Source organism: Gallus gallus, chromosome 1 (genome assembly GCF_016699485.2).
Source record: "Gallus gallus isolate bGalGal1 chromosome 1, bGalGal1.mat.broiler.GRCg7b, whole genome shotgun sequence".
Taxonomy (NCBI): domain Eukaryota; kingdom Metazoa; phylum Chordata; class Aves; order Galliformes; family Phasianidae; genus Gallus; species Gallus gallus.
The window spans coordinates 183455212-183479044 of NC_052532.1; the positions used below are offsets into that span (position 1 = coordinate 183455212).

The 23833-nt window shown below is 35.6% G+C and overlaps 1 protein-coding gene across 9 annotated transcripts in view; it reads right to left on the reverse strand.

Moving 5' to 3' along the window:
* The window catches only part of CNTN5 (contactin 5), a 603593-nt gene that overhangs the window by 110070 nt on the left and 469690 nt on the right, over nt 1–23833 (reverse strand). For all 9 annotated transcript variants that reach the window (XM_015279880.4, XM_015279870.4, XM_040707026.2 and 6 more), the window contains 4 exon segments: nt 20578–20759; nt 14673–14809; nt 12683–12812; nt 10544–10694 (listed from right to left, as the gene is read on the reverse strand). In XM_015279880.4, the coding sequence (XP_015135366.2) occupies nt 10544–10694; nt 12683–12812; nt 14673–14809; nt 20578–20759 (600 nt within the window).

A 23833-nucleotide genomic window follows, 5' to 3' on the forward strand; every position in this document is an offset into this window, starting at 1 on the left:
GAACATGGACAAAACATGGACAGTCTAGCAAGAATATCTTTTGGTCTGCACAAACTCCTAAAATGCAAGGACTGCTTAGGGAGAGTTACTTTATGCAGGCTAATATCAAGCCAGGGACTAACTGCTTAACAGCATAGCTAATTGCATCTTAATGCAATTCCCGCCAAGATTACTGGGCAGGTTTTAATTTACTTGTGTAGATAAATCATCTGCCCTAATTAGTATACAGCACATACAGGCAAGAAAGCATGAGACACTTTGTTTGCTATCTTGGACACTCCTATGCTGTGTGCACCAGTTTTGTTCCATGACATGTTCCATTTGCTTTCAACCCTCCTGAGCTGCTCTGGCAGAAGTATTTCTACCTCTACGTGACCAGCCAACTTGGGAAACAATCTTATAGAAAAAGCTGGTAAAATAAAGGGGACTATTACTCAACTGGATGAAATCCTTAAATCTGTCCACTGTAAAACAAGAGGTCCAAGAAGAGGGAAGGGAAATCTAGTAGTGTAACTTTGTCACAGAAACGAGACCTAATTGCACCCATAGAAAGAGAGATGCGTCTCCTGCCTAAAGTCCGCAAAGCAGGAAACATTCCAGGCATAGTGTAATCTGGTTTCTTTACTCAGGTTCTCTGCCTATTTTGGTATTTTGGAAATTCTGATAAATTGAGATGCTTACAATCTTATGACATTTATTCTAAAGAAACTGAGATTGCTGGCATCCTTGAGTAGTATGATTATTTTCTCTTTAATGTGTGAGATCACTGAGATCACCAGGGATTTTACATAAAAATAAAGCTATTTAGGAGGATGACCAAAATCACTGTATTATCAAAACTGGTATTGTACGAAATGATCAATTAGTAAGTAAGACAGTATGAGTTTTGACCGAGGAGCCTTTTTTTTTTTTTTTTTTTTTTTTTTTTTTTTTTTTTTTTTAAGAGAAGATTTTGTTTTTACTGTTTAGACTGTTTAGTCAAGGTTATCACTGTTTCCCTTTTCTACTCTATAACCAGATCTCTAATTCCCATTATGAGCCTGCCACAGCTAAATTAGACCATGATTTATGCAAAAAGTTCAAAGATGTGACTTGCAGAACTCTCACAGGAAGTTATGACTTTCTGTCTTGAAGTTCTCTTTCTTAATGTCTCTGATTTTCTCTCTTCACTACTTCCCGATCATTAAAGTGCCATGGGAATCTGAGGATCAGCTGGTGGCATGAAGTTAAGTATTTAAATTCCCAAGAATTTTGGATGCAGTTTCTATTAAGGACAAATTATGCTGAAAGTCATAGTCTGAAGAGCCTTAAGCAAAGAAAAACCTTTAAGCAACTGATGACTTGTCATTCTGCATGTGTAGTGCACAAACAGGCAATCATTTATAACAGCAGAAAAAAATGCATGCTAACTAGTTTTTGAACTGTTTACTTAAGTTATAATTAGTTGAGTTGTGTAAGAAGATATTATTAGATATACAATAGATGAAATAACTTGTGATGATTAGCAACTTAAAAGGGTCATGCTATTTAGTTTTTCCTTTTGTGCAAAGCTATGTTTTATATCCACAGTTCACTAATTGATAAAATATAAAGAAAAGCAATTGTACAGAAATATTTAAATGACAAGTCATGCCAAGTGGCACTCAATTCCCTAAGTTTTAGTGTCTATTTCTCCTGTGAGTATTTGAAGAAGTTTGAAATACCCACATGTACCTGATGGATATTGCAAAGGGAGATTCCTGCAATCAGCTGACACAGCAGCTCAAGGCCAGGGAGTGAAATTGAAGGGTATCCCCAAAGGAACTGCGCGTCTGGTTTTACACAGTTATATCCCCTTTGAACTGAGTCTTGGTGGGAGACAGTGGGATGTTTCTTCAAACATTGACTCAAGTACTGAGGAAGAGAATGTTTTTCTAAAATAATATTTGCTTCAGTGCGCTTTAATCATACATACATTTTTTTTTTTTTGTATTAGAATCCAGCAGTATTTCCCTAAAAATAGTCATCCTAAATAGCTTAATAGCATCATCTTAAATACCATAATATTGATAAATAACAGGAACTGTTGTCCTGAATATCATTACTGGAAAAGAGATGGATGTATATAACCACTGAATTCATTTGGTAACCTGTGGAAAATACTATTTATTAAATCAATTGGAATTCATACATGGAGTTTTTCTTTGCATATTTAGCTGGAGACACAAAGTAAAATTTCCAGACTGCATAGTATTCTCCTGATAAGAAGTGGATTAAATTTGAAAATCTTATTAACAAAGGAAAAAAAGAAAAGTGGCATTTCATCAAAAAGTGGAAGACTGTGATCCTGTGGTGTCTGTGTGAGGTATCACACAGATGCAGAGAAGTTTGTGCCAGGTATAGGTCAATGCATTTTTGAGTTCAATAGACAAGCTGAAAACTATAGTTCAGAGTAATTTTCCAACCTTTTTACATGTACGCTTTCTTTTGCCATCACAGAGCACATTGTTCAGTTCAAACTAAAGTTACATATCACAGTTAGATGAAACTGAAATTCTTTTGGAATGTTATCACAATAGCGAAAATAAAATTAAAATTAAATATAAATTTCATCTACAAACTCAAATCTTCTTCTTTTGGTCTTGTTTCATATCTGAAACATTCTTCTTCTTTCCTTCTTTAAATATTATTCCTTCTTATTTTTTTTTTCCCCTAACAATTGCACTATAAATTTGTTAAAAGTAGGAACTTACAAGGGAAATATTGACAGATCCATAAATATAGTAAAAAAGTAGAACTGTAATAAGAACCTGTCAAAATTGAAAATGAAAGAATATAAAAGACCAGAAGAATATAAAAATGTCCATTTTCATTTCTATGTTTTGAATGACGGCATTTTTAAATTTAAATGCTCTATGTGCTTCCACTAATTGCATAGAAAAGTGTGACAGACAACAGAACAATTGCTTCTGCAGATGAAAGACTTCAGTGTTAACCTAAACTTTGGTAAAATTAAGTCATCTCAGGCTTCTCTTTGTCTCTTTCTATCCAACCTTTAGCAATCCTGTGTGAGTATTTGAAATTTAATACCAAAATGCAAGATCATAGAATCACAGAATCTTTAGAGTTGGAAGAGACCTTTAAAGGTTATCTAAATATCTCATTCTTCTCTCTCTTTCTTTTCTTTGACTTCTTTCACAGCAGCTGAATGTTAAAGAAATGTAAATGAAATAACACAAACTGATGAGAAGTTGTGTAAAGGTAAAATTTCAGTATTTTCAGTTAATTATCTTGTACAGCTTGAAAATTTTGCTTCCTTCAGTGGATTTATTCATTTTTGGACATACTGATGGAGATTGTTACTTGGTACTGGTTAGTCTTTTTTGTGTTCTTCACAGGTCAATCAGTATATGTCCTGAAATTTTATATCCATAGGATTATGAAAGCAGAATTGCCTTATTAATATTTCTCTATGTTTATAATGTCTGATAGCATAATATTTTACTTGTGATATTTAAAAACTGAATTTCAGTGTACTTGCTCTTAATATTCACTACTCAGTTATTCACTGTACAGCTACTACAGAACTCTTTGTAGCTGCAAATCAGTTCCAATGACATCAAGCAAGGCACACAGGAAACGAAGATCACATCATCAGTAGCAGAATAGACCTAATATTACAGATAACCTCTGTTTTATTCACAGGGCAGCTTTCAATCACCTGGCATGGCATTTAGCCTTCTCTTCCACATTTTCTACACCATAGAAGAAGCAAGAATTTTTAACACAGAATGACTGCTTCTTCCTTTTCTTTTCATCCTTAGCATCCATTCCCAATTTCTCTCCCTGATAACTTCTCCAAGTATGGTGCTGGCTCTTCACTGTAGTCTTGATTTACTAGTCTCATCCTCTTTCTCCTTCTGCAGCCAAGACCCCTGTCCAAGATATGTCTGTGAAATTAACCATCTAGTTCTGCCCTGCCTTCCTTCTAATCTGCCTTCCTCTTTCCTGAAAACCTTTAATCTCTGTGACTTTATATCCCAAAACACAAGAACAAATTTAACATTCCTGCTCCAATTTAGGATTGCTAATGCCCAATGCATGTGGGTTTTCTGAGAGCCATGATGTCACATTAGAGATAATGGAGAGCAGATGGATACAGCAGTTTCTCAAAGGATGATAACATTCAGTTACTTTTACTTATTTTTACTACTATTTTTAAAGTATAAATACAGTAAGAAAATAAATCCAGAATATGTTAAAAAACAACCCAAGCTCAGTCACTTCAGCAGTTAAAACTGAGTCCAAATCATGAAAATCTGGTGAATTCATAAGCAGCTGAAAAGTATCTGAGATGCTGGTTAAACAATTTTATTGATGGGTAAAGATCTGAGTTTTGCTATACCAGGAACTCTGCAGCAGACAGGAATTTTCCTCAATAGCAGTATATAGTGGGCAGTTTTATATGAGTAAGTCACATCTCTGTTCTGTAATCATTTTGTGGCCAAGCAGGTTTGGGGCAGCACTCAATGGAGAATCTTGTGTGTTTCAGGAAAAAAGAGTTTATATTAATTCACTATGTGACCATATTTGTTATAGATCAAAGCTTCCAGACTGATCAACATTTTGGTCAACTGATACACACTGATGGAAGGGACAACTGGAAGATAATCTAGACAAGAAATGTAGGTAACCTAAGAAGGTGATGAAACACAATATCAGAGATGAATTAAAAGCTACACAGAAATTTGTGCAGAAGCAAATTGTTAGAAAATACCAGCAGTTTACAGAAGTCTGAATCCAGGAATTTAATGAATTTCTTTTAAATAAGTTTGTCCAGTATCTCATCATTATTATTAGCATTATTCATGATTTATATCGATGTAATCAATGTCATATTCCAATCTATTCTGCTAATATAAAGCTTAGTATCTACACAAAGTAATTTGATGAAATACCATTTTTGTTGAATTTTTATAGCTATATAAATAACTTTAAAGAAGGTTAAGTTATAAACAGGCTTATAACAGGCACTTTTATTTAAATAGTGAGGATCTGGGTCTTGTCTATGACCTTATACTGAACTACCAAGTGAGGATTTGATTACTGATTACAAAGTGTCTAACTGAAAAGTTTTAGAAACTTCACAAAAATGTTTGTTTTGCACCATACTCTTGCACAAGAGTCTAATTCTTCCTGTTTAGTACCTAAATCAAAGTACCAGCCAAACATTTTGATACAAATCAAAGAATAACCTGACTTTTCAGATTTGGATTGAAAAGCAATCCATTCTTCTATATAGCCAGAACTTCTAATCATCTAAAGGATTCAGAAGTTCTTTATAAAATTCTTATGGATTAAAAATCTCAACATTCAAATCAATAACCACGGTATACGTTATCACAGAACGTCATAACTGACATGCAACCTTCTATCAGCCTATGAAACAACAAATCCTAGGGAAATGTGGCCAGGAAAGATACTTTAAAAATGACCAATGGTCATTGTCCAATGACCAATGAAAATATGCAGCTTAAGTGTGTTTACCAAACTACAAAACTTCTACATAATAATATTATATTAATTTTCACATCTCAGCTTAAAAAAAAAAAAAAAACAACCAAAGAATTAATGTATCTTTGCATGTATTAATGACTCATTAAGATAATCTGATGTAAAAGAGGTGTGAGTTTCATACACAGTTTGTTTTGAATGCTGATAGTAATCATTAAATGACATGTATTACAAATGACTGATCATCAAGGAGAACAAATCTTGCACAGATAGACTGTGAATATGAAGAACGTGAACTGGATAATTTGTTCATAGGTAAAAACAGGCCAATAGATGGAGATTGTGATGATTCTTTCCACAGTTCTGAGTGAGAGGCTTTAGCCTTTTATATGAATCTGGAACATTTCAGAGTTTCAAACTTCATTAAATTCCATGAACCAGAGCCAAGATCTTACTCCAGGGATCACCAGACATTGTGCTCAAGCTCAGTCTTCTGCTCAATTACAAAATAAAATGTCATCGGAGGTACTTTTTTTCAACCAGTTTTCAATTCTATGGGAGAAACCAGAGGAGGTAGCACAGATTGTAAGAAGAGGGATAGATAATAGCAAACGTACCAGTCAAATGGAATTTCTCATTTTGTACAGAGAGGTATTGGGACTATTTTTTTCACTGATATCTCTAAATGGGGCAAATTCATTTTCCAGAAGGATAAACTTAGTGAAAATAAAACACAACATATTAAATGTTTTGCATAAGCATTCTGTAGAAAAGGAAAAAGCTATGGAAGACAAAAGTATATTGGATTGATTTCTTCTTGGTTTTCCTTATTACCTTATTTCCTGATTCTCCTTATTTCCTTATTATTAGAAAAAGAGAATCTGCCGCCTGTGGAAGAAGGGGTGGGCAACTCAGAAACAATACAAAGAAGTTCTTAAGATGTGCAGAGAGAAAATCAGAAAGACAAAAGCCCAGCTTGAACTCAACCTGGCCGCTGGGGTAAAAGGGAACAAGAAACTCTTTTACAAATATGTCAACAGTAAGAGGAGGACCAGAGAGAATCTCCACTCTTTACTGGATGAGGCTGGGAATGTGACAGGAAAAGGCAGAAGTTCTGAATGTCTTCTTTATGTCTGTCTTTAAAAGGCAGACCAGTTATCCTCAGGTTTCTCCACTCTCTGATCTGGTAGTCTTGGCGGGGAAGCAGACTAAACCCCCCACAGTTCAGGAGGACACAGTCAGAGACCTGCTACTCCAATTGGATTGCCACAAGTCCATGGTGCCGGATGAGATTCACCTGAGAGTACTGAGGGAACCGGTGGAGGAGATAGCCGAGCCGCTTTCCATCATCTATCAGCGCTCCTTGTTGACGAGTGAGGTCACAGAAGACTGGAGGCTTGCCAACGTGACTCCCATCTACAAGAAGGGCTGCAGGGAGGATCCGGGGAACTACAGGCCTGTTAGCCTGACCTCAGTGCCAGGGAAGGTTATGGAGCAGATTGTTTTGAGGGAGATCACATGGCATGTGCAAGACAGCCAGGGGATCAGGCCTAACCAGCATGGGTTCATGAAGGGCAGGTCCTACTTGACCTGATCTCCTTCTATGATCAAGTGACCTGTCTGGTGGATGAGGGAAAGGCTGTTGATGTGGTCTACCTAGACTTCAGCAAAGCCTTTGACATTGTCTCCCAGCGTATTCTCCTGCAGAAGTTGGCAGTCCGTGGCTTGGACAGGTACACTCTTGGCTGGGTAAGAAACTGGCTGGAGGGCTGGGCCCAAAGAGTGGTGGTGAATGGAGTTAAATCCAGCTGACGGCTGGTCATGAATGGTGTTCCCCATGGGTCGGTGCTGGGGCCTGTCCTCTTCAGTGTCTTTATTGATGACCTGGATAAGGGCATTGAGTGTACCCTCAGTAAGTTTGCAGATGACACCAAGCTGGCCGGAAGTGTTGATCTGCCTGAGGGTAGTGAGGCCCTACAGAGGGATCTGGACAGGCTGGATAGCTGGGCTAAAGTCAATGGGATGAGGTTCAGCAAGACTAAATGCCGGGTCCTGCACTTTGGCCACAACAATCCCAGGCAATGCTACAGGCTTGGGGCAGAGTGGCTGGAAGACTGTGTAGAGGAAATGGACCTGAGGGTGTTGACTGACGTGTTGCATGTGGTCTCCGTTCGCTCGTCCGGTGTTCGTCCTCTGTCCACGTGTAGGGCTTACTGCTGGGCGAAACCGACCCTTTACCAGGTCGGGGCCAGATGCTCACCCAGACCCCAGGAGTAAGTGAGGCAAATGGCGTTTATTGCTATAGGCTACGTGTTTAAATACAAGTGTTTCCTCCAATCACGAAGCTACACTTGGCACACACAGGTGGCATAACACACAGGTGGCATAGGGAACCTGCACGCATCACACCTCGTTTCCCTCGCTACGCATACAACACTGACGCTAGACTGAACATGAGCCAGAGTGTGCCCAGGTGGCCAAGAAGGCCAATGGCATCCTGGCTTGTATCAGAAATAGCATGGCCAGCATGAACAGGGAAGTAATTGTCCCCCTGTACTCAGCACTGGTGAGGCCGCATCTCGAGTACTGTGTCCAGTTTTGGGCCCCTCACTGCAAGAAAGAGGCCCTGGAGTGTGTTCAAAGAAGGGCAGCAAAGCTGGTGAGGGGTCTGGAGCACAGGCCTTATGAAGAGCGGCTGAAGGAGCTGGGATTGTTCCGTCTAAAGAAGAGGAGGCTCAGGGGAGACCTTATTGCTCTCTATAAATACCAGAATGGAGGTTGTAGTGAGCTGGAGATCGGCCTCTTCTCTTGTGTAACTAGTGACAGGACTAGAGGAAATGGCTTCAGGCTGTGCCAGGGGAGATTCAGAATGAACATTGAAATACTACTTCTCTGAAAGGGTGATCAGGCACTGGAATGGGCTGCTCAGGGAGGTGGTGGAGTCACCGACCCTGGAGGTGTTCAAGGAACGTTTGGACGTTGTTTTGAGGCACGCAGTTTAGTGAGAACTGTTGGTGATGGGTGGATGGTTGGATTGGGTGATCTTGTGGGTCTTTCAACCTTGGTGATTCTGTGATTCTATGATTATTTAATCAGAATGTTAGATTGTGGGTTTTTGTTTGTTTGGCTGTTTTTAAATCTTTTATGTTTTACCTTTCTGTGTAAAGTCACCACATGACAATTCATAACTGTTTTTGCTGGAATTTGTATTACCTGTATCTGAGGAAAGCTGATTTTTAACATACATAGACATCAAAATATATCAGATTTTCCATCTTTTTTTTTAATTCAAATTTTTACACAATTCCCTTATAATAGTTCCTTCTCAGAGTGTCTCAAACACAGAAACGCATATTCTACCTCCACTGACTTCTATTTTCTTTCCCAAAATCATGATAGCCTTCCTCATCTCCTCTTCAAAAAGATTCCACAATTATTATAAAGGCAGAACAGAATTCCCTTGAAACAGATACTGTCCACACAGACTAAAAAAAAAAAAAAAAAAAAAAAAAAAAAAAAAGGTATAAACTGATTGCTCTAAATGATACAAAGGATTTCCTGGATAGTTAAAAATAATTTTATCACAAACCGTACCGCTCAAGGAGTTCAGTCAACTCTTTTAATCTCCCTATTTTATCTTTTTCTTTTCCTGCTTCTGCCAAAATAAACAAGTTTCAAAAGCTGCAAAACAAAAAACAAACAAACAAAAAAAAAGTAGTTCCAGATTTTATTTTTATGATATTATAATTTCAGACTTTGACTATATCTGGACTGACATGGGGTAATTACCAAAATGTCTTACCAGTGTTGGACTAAAAAGATTATTTACATGTGGTAATCAAGAAGACATAGTAAGTTTTACAGAAATTAGTATTCATATGGTGAAAAGTATGCAGCTATAGCATAAGAAATATTAATCTCAGAATATTTGATATTGGCTTCTTTGTGTAGATTGCTGTAATATACCTTGTCAATATGTGTTACGCAACACAGGTCTGTTAATAAAATGTTTTATACAATGTTGCTTCCCTCTTCTTCTCCAAATAGCCAATATGGCGTAATAGATTACTCATTTTTCCTTTTCAGAAGAAAACAAGTGGCTTGAGACAAAAATAAACTTCACCTGAATGAAATGGCTTTTGTCGCTAACAAGAACAGATGCATTCTACTGCTGTCATCAGTATTGCACAAATAAACAAAAAGGCCTTGCTTTTATCTTTTTGACTAATGCCAAACAAGTCAGTGTAAGTGTCTCATTCACATACGTTACCTAAAAGAAGATAAGATTACTGTGTGTATGTAAAGACCATGTGCAGACCAGCAAAACTAGTCCAGTGCACAGACATACAATCTTATAAAGTGCAATTACAGCCAACGTTTAACCTGTGGTACTTAAGCTATGTTTAATGTACAGAGATGGACAGAATTTATTTAATCAAGCCTATTCTGTTAGACGGATATGCTGCTGAGTACAGAAATTGCTTGTATAATTAAATCCTATAATGGAATCATATTTTTCATCTCTGAAACATTTTAAAGCTATTCTTAGACTTCCAATGTGACCAAGCCGCCAATCTGCCTTACTAAAAGCATTTCAAATGAATAAGCACATTCGATATTTTATGCTGTTCTGACATCCTCAGTCTCTATATTTTTAATATCCTCAAAGGCAAAATGTATAATAGATACAGTGTAGCAAGCGTTTTTGAAATTAATAGCAGAAAATAAAGGGAACAAAAACCCCAAACAATATCTTCTTTTCATCTGTCTTCATCTCTGAATAATTTGAAAAGTTTTCATTTCAGTATTGTGGGAACAATAGAGTCAATACTGTCAGCCTCATAAGCTTGACAAAATAATTACGTCATTTCCATTCTTACACACGCTTGTTCTTTGCACTGATCATAGACATGGTTACGTATACTCGTTCTTGACACTAGTCATAGACATGCTTGTGCATGCTCGTTCTTGTTACTGTCTGCATTTTCATTTAGAACCACAGAATCAAGCATGCAAAGACAATATTTAGTTTACCGAACAGGCTTCTGACCTCTTACTCTCCCTTAAAGCTTTGTCTCCTTTCTTCCAAGTGATAGTTGGCTTTGGAGAGGCTTGTGGCTTGCACTCAATGACAACTTCTTGGCCCTTGGTAATAATTATTGTTTTCCTCATTTGATTTAGTGGGAAAGTGGGAGCCGAAGCTGTTGGAAAGAAGCACATTAACTCTACAGAAAATAATCATAGGTTTCCATTTCATTACATTCTAATAGAGTTTGGTTTGGAGCATAGAGTTTTCATTTTTGATTTTGAAATGGCTCTACCACAGATTAGATGGAATTGTAGAAGGTGTTTGAAATAATATTCAAGACCAGATGGTAGGTCTCGAAGTTATTCAAGTTATTAATTATGGAGATGTTATCCACATTAACATACTAAATTAAAATTGTTTTTTAAACCCAACAGCTTTAGAAATTGATTGCCAAAGTTATTAAGCTACAGCTTTTCTAAAATTTTTGGATTTCACAGGTAGCTTGTTAGAAGTAAATAGTTAAAAAATAAAGAAGTATCAATTCCATAGCTATCTAAAATGAACTCCCTACAGTTAATTCTTATACATAATGCTACTGTTAAAGTGATTGCACTGCTTTCCATTTTATTTATTTATTTATCTAAGTGCTGAGGATTGAATAGTGAGAATTTTTTTACAGGAGATGCTTGACCAATTTTTTTTTAGAGGAGATGTTTAAGCCATTTTTCAAGAAGTCCTGTTGATTATAATAACACTGTCAAGATAATAAATGTGTCACAAAAAATGCCAGTAATTACTGTAATTTCACAAGAAAGGAAAGTTGTATGCACTGAAATGGGCTGTCCAAGGTGATGGTGGACTCTCTATTCCTGGAGGTGTTTAAGAATGGATGTGGTACTAAGGGACATGGTTTAGTAATGGGATGGTTTGACTTGATGAGCTTGAAGGTCTTTTCCATCATGAATCATTCTATGATAATCTGTGAAATAATTTGTTTGTATTTTTTTAAGCTCATTTTGCAAAAACAGAAACAATTCCTCCCCTCCCCAAATATCTCAACTACACATGTAAGAACATGCTTCACTGCCTCAATGCCTCACATATGTAGGAATTTATTGCCATTATTTTGGGTAATTTTCATACCAGAGATATGTACATGGGCAATTTATTCTGTAATTTACCCTTTAAGAATCCAGAAAATTAAGCACAGCAGCTACTTTAACTCAAAATTATGGCTAATTTTCAACAGGGGCACAGTTTCACTAGTCACAAAATGAAGGCCAATTTTACTGCAGCTACACATGCTGATGATGTACAGTGTAACAGAACACCAAAGAAAGTGTACAGCTACTTGATAAAATAGGTATAGGGGGAAAAAAACAGAACGAGAAAACTTTGTAACCAATAAGCATCTCTTTCCTGACTGAATCTCAAAGAGCAACGTAAAGTGATGGAAAGAGTGCAGCCTCTGACTGGCTCAGAGAAAGTGAGTCTCTCAGTTTATCTCATTGTCCCATTGCGTGTTACCACATCCTTATTTGTACAAAGTTAGGGACTGTTGGTAAGGCATGCTTAATGTTTTTCTTCAGTAATTCCCTCTGTGAGCTTGTGAAATTTAAATTTTTCCTTCATTTTCTCAGAAACATTACATAGTGTATTTGCTTTAGTGTGGGATACTGGCTGAAATGCCGCCAGTATTCAATCAGTCTTGGTGAATTTAAAGGAAATTTTTTAATTAGTAATATAGCATCATATTTAATCACCTTTGATTAATGGCCCTGTTAGAAATAATATAAATAGCATAAATTTAACCAGAGAGCAAAATGTATAATATTCTTCTGTTTCTTTACTTGCACTTGTATTTGAGAAATTAAAAATTATTTTCCATGTATTTTAATTGACTTAGACCTAGATACTTGCAAAATGTAACTGAAGTTGTAATTTATGAAATAAAAAAATCAGTTAGTGGAAGGATATGTGCTCTCCCAGGCAAGAAAGGGCTCAGTCACACATAAGTAACAAGAGGAAAAAGGAAGCCACTTTTATCTGCTCTATGAAGCCTGGACTGACAGAAGCTGTTCTTTATCATTGATGCCTAGAACAAGTGTAATTATTAAACAGGAAAAAAGAAGCAGTCTGTTCTTTTTTGATAATACTTACCTAAAATCTTCAGTTCGGCACTGGCATAGATGGTGCCATACTTATTTTCTGCTAAGCACTGATACATTCCAGCATCTGAGATGTTCACAGTGCGGATCATCAGTACACTGTTAATCATCTCAATTCTGCTCTGTAATGAAATAAGAAAGAATAAGGCAAAGGGAAAAAAGGCATTGCTAAAATAAAATAGAACTCAGACTTCCTTGGGCTTACTTTGTTCTTGTTATCTAAGGGATAGCGAAAATAAAATAGATGATGCAGGTCAGGAAACCCCCCAAGAACATTTGAAAGGAAATATTATCCTATGCTTGCTGTTGTCTGTTTTTTTCTTTGATTGGTGCTATCACCGTAACATGATTTTTAAAAGCAGTTTAACCTGGTAGCTTTAATGAGGCAGGGAGTCAGTTGTGGGCGAGTTGAACATACATGATAATCCTCAAATCTCTAGCAAATGTCATGCCACTATTTTTCATAAAAGTAGACATGGAAGACTGTTTGAATAAGTGGAAGAATTTGATTGCAAATTTCTTGTTTGAAAGGTATGGTAATAGAAAATAATTACCATAGATGCAAGAGAAGGGCATAAATAGTTGTTTATAGGTATATGTACTTCATGGAACTGTATAATGAATTATTTGAATTACTATAAAACATCTCTAGGTTTCATTACTACTTTTGTTGGTTTTGTTAAAGATTACTAACAAAGTGTGTCAAAATGCAGAGAAAACTATGAAAAAGTATTCCCTTGGTTGTAAACCTTTAATTTTAAATGAAATTAAAAGTTTAGTGCAATGGATGATTTAGAAAATCAGAAAGCCAAAAAGTACAGATACTTATTTTACTTCAATTCCAGGACTGATAGCTCCCTCTAAAAGGCAGAAAAAATATAAAATAAAGGCATATAACCTTATTATTAATGCCTCATATTTTCAAAAAATAAGCTCTGTTTATGTTTCCTTTCTCATTCTTTGCATAATTGGCTGATGCTCACAGATGGAAGCCACAGTCACTGAGAAGAAAGATATCACATCCTTTAAATTCTTAAGTTCTTTCTGTGAATACTTTTACAAATGAAGACAGTTTCTATCAGGATTGAACAGCTTTATTTTAATCAGGAAAAAAAAAGTATGAAACAAATTTACAAAACTGTCTTTGAATATCTTGAGATTTTAAAAGGAAAAGGTGCTAGGAGAGAAGAAAGAAACAAACAAGAACAGAAACAGAAAAAAAGAAAACAAACAACCAAGATGTGAATGGCATTGATATGCTGATTAATCACTGAGAAAAACAGAAAAAAGTAGAACAAATGACAGACCATGGCCTAACTGTTCTTTTAAAAAGAAAAGAGAATTTTATGTAGATCTACTTTTAAAATATACTAGGTGAGTGTATTAAAGACTTTACATTCTTGGAACATTTTAATGGTGTTGATGGTGAGTGCTGAAGAGAATTAACAGGGCTGAAAATTGATGAAAATAGAGCAATCTTTATCCCTTTTACATAGCTTTCAAATGTTTTGATGAGTACAAATTAAATATGCTATGCATATTTAAATAATAATAACCTATATTTAAATAAATAACCTATCACCGAGGGAGATATGCCCGAGTCTAGTTAAGGAAAGACAGTCTTTCTCTGAGTTGTTACCCTCTAATATAATTTTGCAATGAATATCACTGTGTAAAAAAGAAAAATAAGTAAATATACTGGGGACTGCTTAGATAGACATTACAGGATAGTGGCAGTGTAGTTACAGGCATAGTTCGGAAAGGTTCTACTTCCCAAATATTTTTGAACTAGAGAGGATTACTAATGGCTGTAATTCTGTGTTAAGTTGAATCAGAAGGAACAAGAACTTGTCTTTATAATTACATTTCAGAAACTAATAGAGAAAACACTCATTTCCGAAGTACTTTTCAGAACTTTAGTTAAACTCATCTGTATTAAAAGAGAAACATGCAGCATACTATTGACACCACATCTAATGTACCTGTGGCCAGAGAGGAACTCCATTTTTCAGCCAACGATACGTGGGCCTTGGCTTTCCAGTGGCTTTACATTCCCATCGTAGCTGTTCCCCACTGTCTAATTCAGTATCATTAAGTTTCTCCACCCACTGTGGGTAGGCTGCAAAAAAATATACCACGCTATGTATAAAGCATACCAACTAATAAGTGTTTAGCAGTTATGCAAAGAGCTAAGCAGTTAAAGAACTCGAAATATGTTTTTTATGAAATCTATGCCTCAAAAAGAAACATAATTAAACAAACAACCAAAGCCAAAAGAGGAAGTATGAAAATAATGAAATGAAACAACTTAACTTTAAAGGAAATATCGTAATGGTATCAGACAGTGAGCAGTATCATAACCAAGAATAAAAATTCTGCCTGATTTAATAAAGTTCAAAGGATTGAATCAGAGTAATACATATAAATGTGTTCATTATTACTGGATTTAAGAACATTTTCTTCATAATCATAATACAATATTTAGTAACATTGCAAGATCTAAACTATTTAAATTTTAGTAAGGATATGAATCATTATAGTCTCTGAGTTTCTTGAGTTTAATTCGTATTTCAAAAGAGAAAATGTTTTTGATGCTTTTAAGAACAAAACCTGCATGACATTTCCAACATTCATCGCTAACATGATTTGCATAGAAAGTCAATGTTGATTTTTTAAAAATTTATTTTTTATTATTATTTTAAAGTAGTCAGTTGTTAGCCATACATGTGATCATTAATATTAATATTTTTCACATAATAAGTGGAGAATAGTTTTGTAGATATGCAAATCTTCAGTTCAGTAATCAATAAAGTATCTGTTTGTAGGATTGTACCATTTAGAAATCTTTGTATGAATCGGTGAAGAATTGATGTATTCATTAAAAATATGTTTGCTTAAAAGACACATTGTAGGTTTTCATGTAGCAGCATCAATTTTCATAACAAAGAAGGTAATAGATCAAACTAATTAACTTAAAGATACTTGACATATATTTTTAAAATTGTAGAGAATAAATAGGTAATAACCTTCATTTTTAAAGGAATATAAAATTCTTCTACTTTGAATAAGTAGAAATTCAGTTCTCTCATGACAGATTTTCTGCTTCCATTGTTGGATAATTGATGATGTGTTTAAATGTGAGGAACCAAGTTTAAAAATAAATCTTTAAATCTAGCTGTCATTTGACAGGTCACCAATCAAAGATATGAAAAGGTATGAGGAGGCATGACAGATGACAAACTTCTTGTAGCTTACATCTCACACAAGTATTATAAAGATAGTGAATGGGGTGTCCATCATTCCTATGCAGAGAACAGTCTGCATCAAAGTCCCTGAACAGATAGTTGTCAGAAACCGGACGTGTCATAAAAAGAATCACTCATTTCCCTTTTTTGGGGGGGGAAACAAATACAAAATAGACCCAGTCTCACTTCCACACCAAGGCCAAAACCAACTGCTTCCACCGTCTCTATTCTCATTATTGTCCAGGCACGCTTCATAAATGCTCCTCTGCAATGAATCACTGGATTCTTATGTTAATCAAAAGATCCCATCTAGTACTTCAGAGCAGTCTGTGGGAGTCCCTGCTGACTGGTTGCCTACTAATTAACTTAAGAACATAATTCAATTACATTGTTTAGCTGATACTGTTTTGGAGTGTTTCAGTATGCACAAAGCAATCAGGCTTCCTTTCCTTTCCTTCAAAAATGAGTAAGCTAAGGTGATTTTGGAAAACATGACAGCTGAGTGAGTACCTAAAAAATTGTATAAGTTAGCCGGTGGTGCCTTAAAATTATGCAACTTCTAAGAGACACTGAACTGATGTTCTTTAGATTTCTATCCTTATTTTGCTTTTTCTGAAACTTCTACTATACAACTCCAAACATATACAGTCTGTTTTTCTATATTGAATTTGTTGTCACCATGAGCAAGACCATTAAGAATTTAAGAGTGAAGCTGATTACACTTAAATACTGCCTCAGCAATCCTAGTTGCAGAAGTATTCCCGACAGAAAGCCACCATTCCCACCCACTGGCCTTTACTGTTGTGATAGCATAGTCATGGCATGGGCAAATCATAATTGTACAGTCTGTTAGTATCAATAATCTTTTTTTGCTACATGGAATATTTTTACCCTTTTTTTTTTTTTTTTTTTTTTTTCCACAGCCTTAATAGCCTTTGTTTTCAGAATTTTCAAGCTTTCTATCATCATTATCAAAGATAATGACTCAGAATTTCTCTCCTTTAAGTGAAGCAAAAGAATTCGGAATAAAATGGCAAAGCAATAGGTAGATGTAACAGAAATTGAGCTAAATGCAAAATTAAAACAAATAGCATACAATTTGGATTCTGTTCCCCTCTATGTTATTCTTACTTTGACACAGGAAAACAGTGTTCACTCTTTGCTCATTAGCAAGAGCCTTTCTGCATAATATCTGAACGCTTGTTCCTAAACACTGTCAATAATTAGAAGAGAAAAATGTGAAAGGTTTGACTGGATTTATGACCTCTGACTGAATGTATTATTTTCTCTTTCTAAAAAAAAAATAAATTTAAGCGTTGCTCTGATATTCATGCAGGCAAAGAAAACCTTATTCTATAATTGCAGTTAATTTGAATTAGAAAATATAAATTCTAAAGTGTAGTTAAACAGATTTGGAAAGTAACCTTTATTGTTATTATTATTTTTCTACATTTAGCATTTATGGTTGGGGAAAAAAATGGATGTTTGACAGTTGTTATCTGTTCAGTGAAGAATGTGGGGGATAAACGTAAGAGTAGGAGGATGTATTTTATTATTCAGTGGCCTTCCTGGGTACTGGGCTATAACTTTCTGCAGGGCTGCCAAAATTTTGAAATCACTGTCCACTCTGTTATTTATTTAATGTTGTGTTTCTCCATATTTTTATTTAGGATGTAAAAATATTTTATAAAAACACCTTGGCAATAAAACAGCAAGCTTACAGGCCAATTATTATATCCTCTGTAAAAAAAAATAAAGAAAAGAATAAAATAATTAAGATGCAGAAAATTCAGCCTACTTTCTCAAATAATTAAAAAGAAAATGGTTGAAAGAATATTTAAGAGAAAATTTTATGTAGAAAAATGACTTCAGATAGTGTCCTAAAATGTTAATAGGAGTCTGGGGTGAACAAAATTCATTTTCTGAAAGTTTAAAGGAGAAGAAAAACAGGTGAGAAAGCTAAGATAACTAATTTTGGCTGAAGGTACAATCAGAAATCTTTCCCTCTTTAGCCAGTTTAAGTATCTGGGGCTAATTTGCAGTGACATTGGTGGATTTTGATCCATACAGTTTTTATTAAAAAGTTATTAAAATGGTTTTAAAATTTGGATGGTCCATTACAGTGCTTTACAGAATATTCCTGCCCTTGACTGCTTATTCCACTGCCACATTTTGTCAGACCTTCCATCTGCTGTGCAAGCAGAGCTGCTTCTGCAATGCCGCTGTGAGCTAGGTCAAGGAACTGATCCAGATGAAAGGAAAAACGCAAGGAAACATGTTCTCACAGTCTGGCACACATCACCACTCTCCGCTGATACTAGTGAGTAGGTAACACATAAGCAAACCCAGCAGGTTCAGAGAGAGAAAAAAGCAGGGACTGCACATAGCAGTAGTCACTGGGAACATGCAAGTAGTCAGAAGTTGTGGAGGAGCCATGACTTCAAAAGGTTAATGCTCAATTTCTCCACTCAATTTGTATCTTTTGCACTCTCATCTATTAATCATATTCAGCTTGAATAAAATATCACATAAATGACAGTATGAGTGGATCACCTGGGGAAAACCACATCTCTCAAAAATCGGTTGCAGTCAAGTATATGAAGATGCCTTGCATTATCAAAATTATATTTTTAATAACTTTGTCATGTCTACAGCTGAATTTCCACCAAGTGCTGGGACTCCATCAATCTGAAATTGTCAGCAACTGAAATACCAGTTTCTGAATATCTGAAATGTCAGTTGTGTCAAGCAGTTATGGTATATCTGGATTGCAGCACCAGGTAAGAAATGAAAAATCAGTAGTTTGTGACTAAATCCAACCAGACAGGAAGACTTAGTGCCTTGAACTTTCTCCAAAACACTCTGTGATTACCCAGATTGGATGCAATTGATTAAATGAAGATTCAAACAGACAGCTTGTTCCTACAGAGACATGCAGATTGTGAGACCACAGTATGACACAACCGGTCCTACAGACTGTTCTAGAATTTTACAAGAACTCTCTGGTAAGGAGCAATGGTCTACATCTGAATTTCTGAGATAAAACATTCATTGTTTCCTGGAGCAATAAGATGTGAAAATTAGCTTTTAAGTAAAACTATTAATGCTGGCTGTTGTTATGAACAAAAAGTATATGAGCAAATGAGCAAAATGAGTAAACCTCCTATATCCTGACACAACAGCTCTCAACAAAAGATGCTGAGAACTTTGTAAACTCTGGCTAAACTTTCTGTGTCTAAAAACTTTGTTATCAACCATCTTACATCCTTTGGAATGAGATGTCAGAGTTTGTAGAGACACTAACGTTATTTTCAGGAGTGCTCTGATGCGAGGGGTTCACCGGGGAGTCCAAGAAAAGTTACTTTAGGGAGCTATTAACAGTTTTTATTTCTTGTTCTGCTGTGCTGAAGGTTGCTGTCAATCTCCTCCACTTGAAAGATATCTGTCACCTGCTCTGAACTTGCTTCCTATTAATGCAGATAGGTAAAACTTTGATTCATATATTGTTTTGAATTATGTATAAAATAATCTAAAAGATAGTAGTAGACTTTACATAACAGAAATAGAATAATATGTGTTTCATATAGCTGTTAAACAGATAAATCAGATACTTTGAAGTAGATCCCTTTCTGTAATTTTGTTAGGACAAGGGGGAATGTCGTTAAACTAAAAGAGAGTAGATTTAGGTTAGATGTTAGGAAGAAATTTTTTACTCAGTGTGGTGAGGCACTGGCACAGGTTGCCCAGAGAGCTGTGGTGGATGCCCAATCCCTGGAGACATCCAAGGTCAGGCTGGATGGGGCTCTGAGCACCTGATCTAACTGTAGGCATTCCTGCTCATCACAGGGGAGTTGGACTGGACTGCTTTTAAGCATCCCTTCCAACTGAAAAGATTCTACAATTCCATGATTCTAAGAAAGACAAGAAACTTCTAGAGGATCAAGTGGAGGGTCACAGAGGTTATTAAGGCCTGCAAGCATCTCCTTTACGAGGAGAGGCTGAGAGACCTGGGACTGTTCAGTCTAGAGAAGATTGAGAGGGGGTCTTAGCAACACCTACATAAATATCTAATGGCAGACTGTCAAGTGGATGAGGCCAGGCTCTTTTCAATGGTTCCCAGTGACAGCACAGGGGGCAACAGGGATAAACTGCAACACAGGAACTTCCACACAAATATGCAAAATAACTTCTTCACTGTGGGAGTGACAGAGCGCTGGAGCAGACTGTGGAGTCTCCTTCTCGGGACACATTCTTGTGCAACCTACTGTAGGGAATCTGCTTTAGCAGGATTTTGGACTAGGTGATCTCCAGATGTCCCTTTTAATCTGTGACTTTTCTGTGAAAAATTATTGACTTTTCTAATTATAACAAAACTTCTTAAAACAAACAAACAAACAACAAAACAACAACAACTAAGAATTAGGAAATATGAACATTTAAGCTTGCTTTTTGAGGAAGTCAATTTCATTCATAATTCAGGCTTCAATCCATTACTGGGGAACAAAGATATATATCTTAATTCAATAATGATTTTATTTTTGAAGAAATTTATTTATTTTCTACTGGACCTTAGCATCCTTCATACATAGTAAAATCCTTGGACAAAGCATTGCTGGATAATGCCGTGTGCAGTTACACTTACTGTACACTTGTAGCTGTCCTCTGAAGACATTCCTTCCACGCGAGTTTTCAGCTTTACATTCGTACATCCCTGCATCCTCTAGCTGCACATTAGGTATTTCAAGCACAGCTTGGGATTTTCTCAGACGGGCTTTACTTGGATTATGACCATTCACTTTCTTCCAAGAGATTGTTGGAACAGGGCTGAAATATTTAGTAAAATTTCTGTTACCACTCTTTCACTATTAAGAATGTAGATTCTGTGATCTGGTAGTTTAAACATTTAATAATCTAAGGAGCAATAAAATATAACCACAATGAAGTTCATATATGCTTGATATAGCTCACTTTCTGCAGGGAATCTTTGACAAATGGTTTCTTACATGGAATTTGTCTGTTTCATCCACAAAGGAGGCCAAGATTTTATTGAGATCAAGTAAATCATTAGAAGTACTCTCTTTAGAGCTTATTCAGAAGTCTATGCTTTACTCCTGAACATGTTCACTCTGTCGGTAAAAGAAAATAACAACTTCAAACCCTGGATGAATTGAGAAAATTCCACCTCTTCCTGATTTTCCTACCATGAGCCGTCTTGGAGATCAGTGATACATCTGTCTACATGTGGGATTTCAATAACATTGTACCTTGGGTAAAATAAAGTGACCAAAGTCTTGCAGACCTTTATTGTTATAATATTATTTAAATTATAAAACTAGTTTGATAGGAAGCCCATATTCATGGTACTACCACTTCTGATTGAATTACATACTTGCTCCCTAGAGTGGAAGGGTTTATCACTGTAGCTTCCACAGTGGACTATGGGAAAGTTCAGATTTGTTATTTACAATCATACTGAGGGAAGAACTAGATTAGTTAGTGCTTGACTTCATCCAACTTTCTTTTTAGACCAAACATTCATCAGTCATTTTACAGGATTTTTCACCCATGGATTTCTGGTACATTTCTCTAAATATGGCATTGGATACTTAGGGAAAAAATAAAAGAAAAAAGAAAAGAACTGTCCTTATTGTTTGATTGTGAGCTGAGAACTATACTTCTTCAGATATTCTAAAAGATAGGTGGACATCATAAGAGAAAATGCAACAGTTACATGTTGATTCTTTTTCATAAAAATATCTTGGATTTATTTGAATTGCTTTCAAGTCTTAACTTGGATATAAATACAGTTGGATCTTGTGGAAGTTTAGATTGGGATATATACTCAGCAGAGACTGAAGTTTAAAGCATCTATTCACTTGATGGGATTTGCTACAGTTGTGTGAAGCTGCAGTAAACAAACAAGCAAACAAACCCTTTTCCCAATATTTAAAGCCGTCCAATTTGAGATACAACAAATACAGATATGGCAACCATTGATGTTTATGGTTGTACATATTACTCAGCCAGTGAAAATTTTGGAAGTGAAAAACTGAAGTTGGGATCAGGCTTTTCAGCAGAGTTGCTCCAAATTCAAATGCCTTATTGAGATTCAAAAAATTCATAGACTTCTGGCTGGATGTTAATAGCTCCTGAATGCCACAGATTGTTGAAATTCACTGAGTCTATAAGCACAACAACCTTCACAATGTTTATTTCTTGGCTAATGTACAGTTTCTGGAATCGTATCCAGTATTTGTTTGAATATATCAGAAACATAATCATTTAATAGCTTGTTGTGTTGATTACTTGGCAAAAGTTACTTCATTTTGAACATATGTGGATTAAACTCTAAGACTTAGTTCCTACAATAGCTCTCTATTCTTTCAAAATGGTCCTTCATTACTGGTCCCCACAGAAGAAATACATGAAGAGTTTTTCATTTTTATCTAACAGAAGTACTTCATCATGTTCCATTTTTAATACTAAGAATAAAAGTATACCTCTCTAAAAAATTAATAAAACCTACTATTTTTATCTTTCTCATTTGATATTCCAGTTGCATTCATGGCTACATAATTTTATTTGCTTTCAAGATACAAGTAATTATCAAAATTATAGAATCACAGAATCAAATTATGGCTTGGGTTGGAAGGGACCTCAACGATCATGAATCTCCAACCCTCCTGCTGCAGGCAGGGCCCCCAGCCTCCACATTTAATACTAGACCAGGCTGCCCAGGGCCCCATCCAACCTGGCCTTGAACATCTCCAGGGACGGGGCATCCACAACCTCTCTGGGCAGCCTGTTCCAGCATCTCACCACTCTCATAGTAAAAATCTTCCCCCTGATATCCAATCTTAATCCTCCCTCCTTCAACTTAAAGCCATTTCCCCTTGTCCTGCTATTATCTACTCTTTGAAAGAGTTGACTCCCCTCCTGTTTGTAGGCTCCCTTTAGGTACTGGAAGGAATTATTTCGATATGTTAGAAGTAGCACAAAATAAAAATATTAGTTTATTTTTTTTTCCTGTTTCTAATTCCACATTTCACTTTGATGCTCAAAGTCAGTCTTTCTTTAGTGACTTCATGGAGATTTCATAACTACTCTTTTGGGTTCATCTTGGAGTATAAACTCTTTATATGCTTGAATTCTTTCTATATATAATATAATTATGCCATGTTTACTAACTACAAAACAGCAGTTCTAGCCAGGCAAATATTAAATAACCATTATTGATTGCAAGACTGGTGTACAGTATAAATTCTTCATGCTGGTACAGTGCAGTACTACTCAGCAACTGCTGTTTTATGAACGAATTAAGTGGGCAGGCATACTCTATTTGGCACCATAATATTACTATGCTTTTTGTGCATAATTCATGCCTTCTGCCCTACTAAAAATAAAAACAATGAGAAAACAAAACAAACAAACAAACAAAACAACAACAACAACAAAACATTTGTTATTTGTTCTACTGTCTTGGAAGAAAACTGGTTCAATACTTTAGAATGATAAATGGATTTTTTCATGGTATATATTTCCATGAAACAATGAAGATACAAACCTTTATTGTTGTCTCTTTTAGCCATTACAAGATTATTTTGAAATTCAACTGTTTAGAAAATTTTCTTTAAATTTAAATTTTAAATTTTTGAAATTTGCTTTGGTTTTATGGCTACATAAAATAAGTGTGTATAACATGGCAAATAAAAAAGAAACTGTATATTCTCTGGGTCATTAGGGAACATATTTCAAAAAATCACTTTTTCTTCATCAGTATGTAGTAGTAAGTGAAGCTTTTCAAGGAGGAAGTATTACTGTAGTGTGTAGATATAATGATTTTCAAAGGAAAGTAAACACAAACATCAAATCATTATTCATAGACGTTGTGTAGCTCT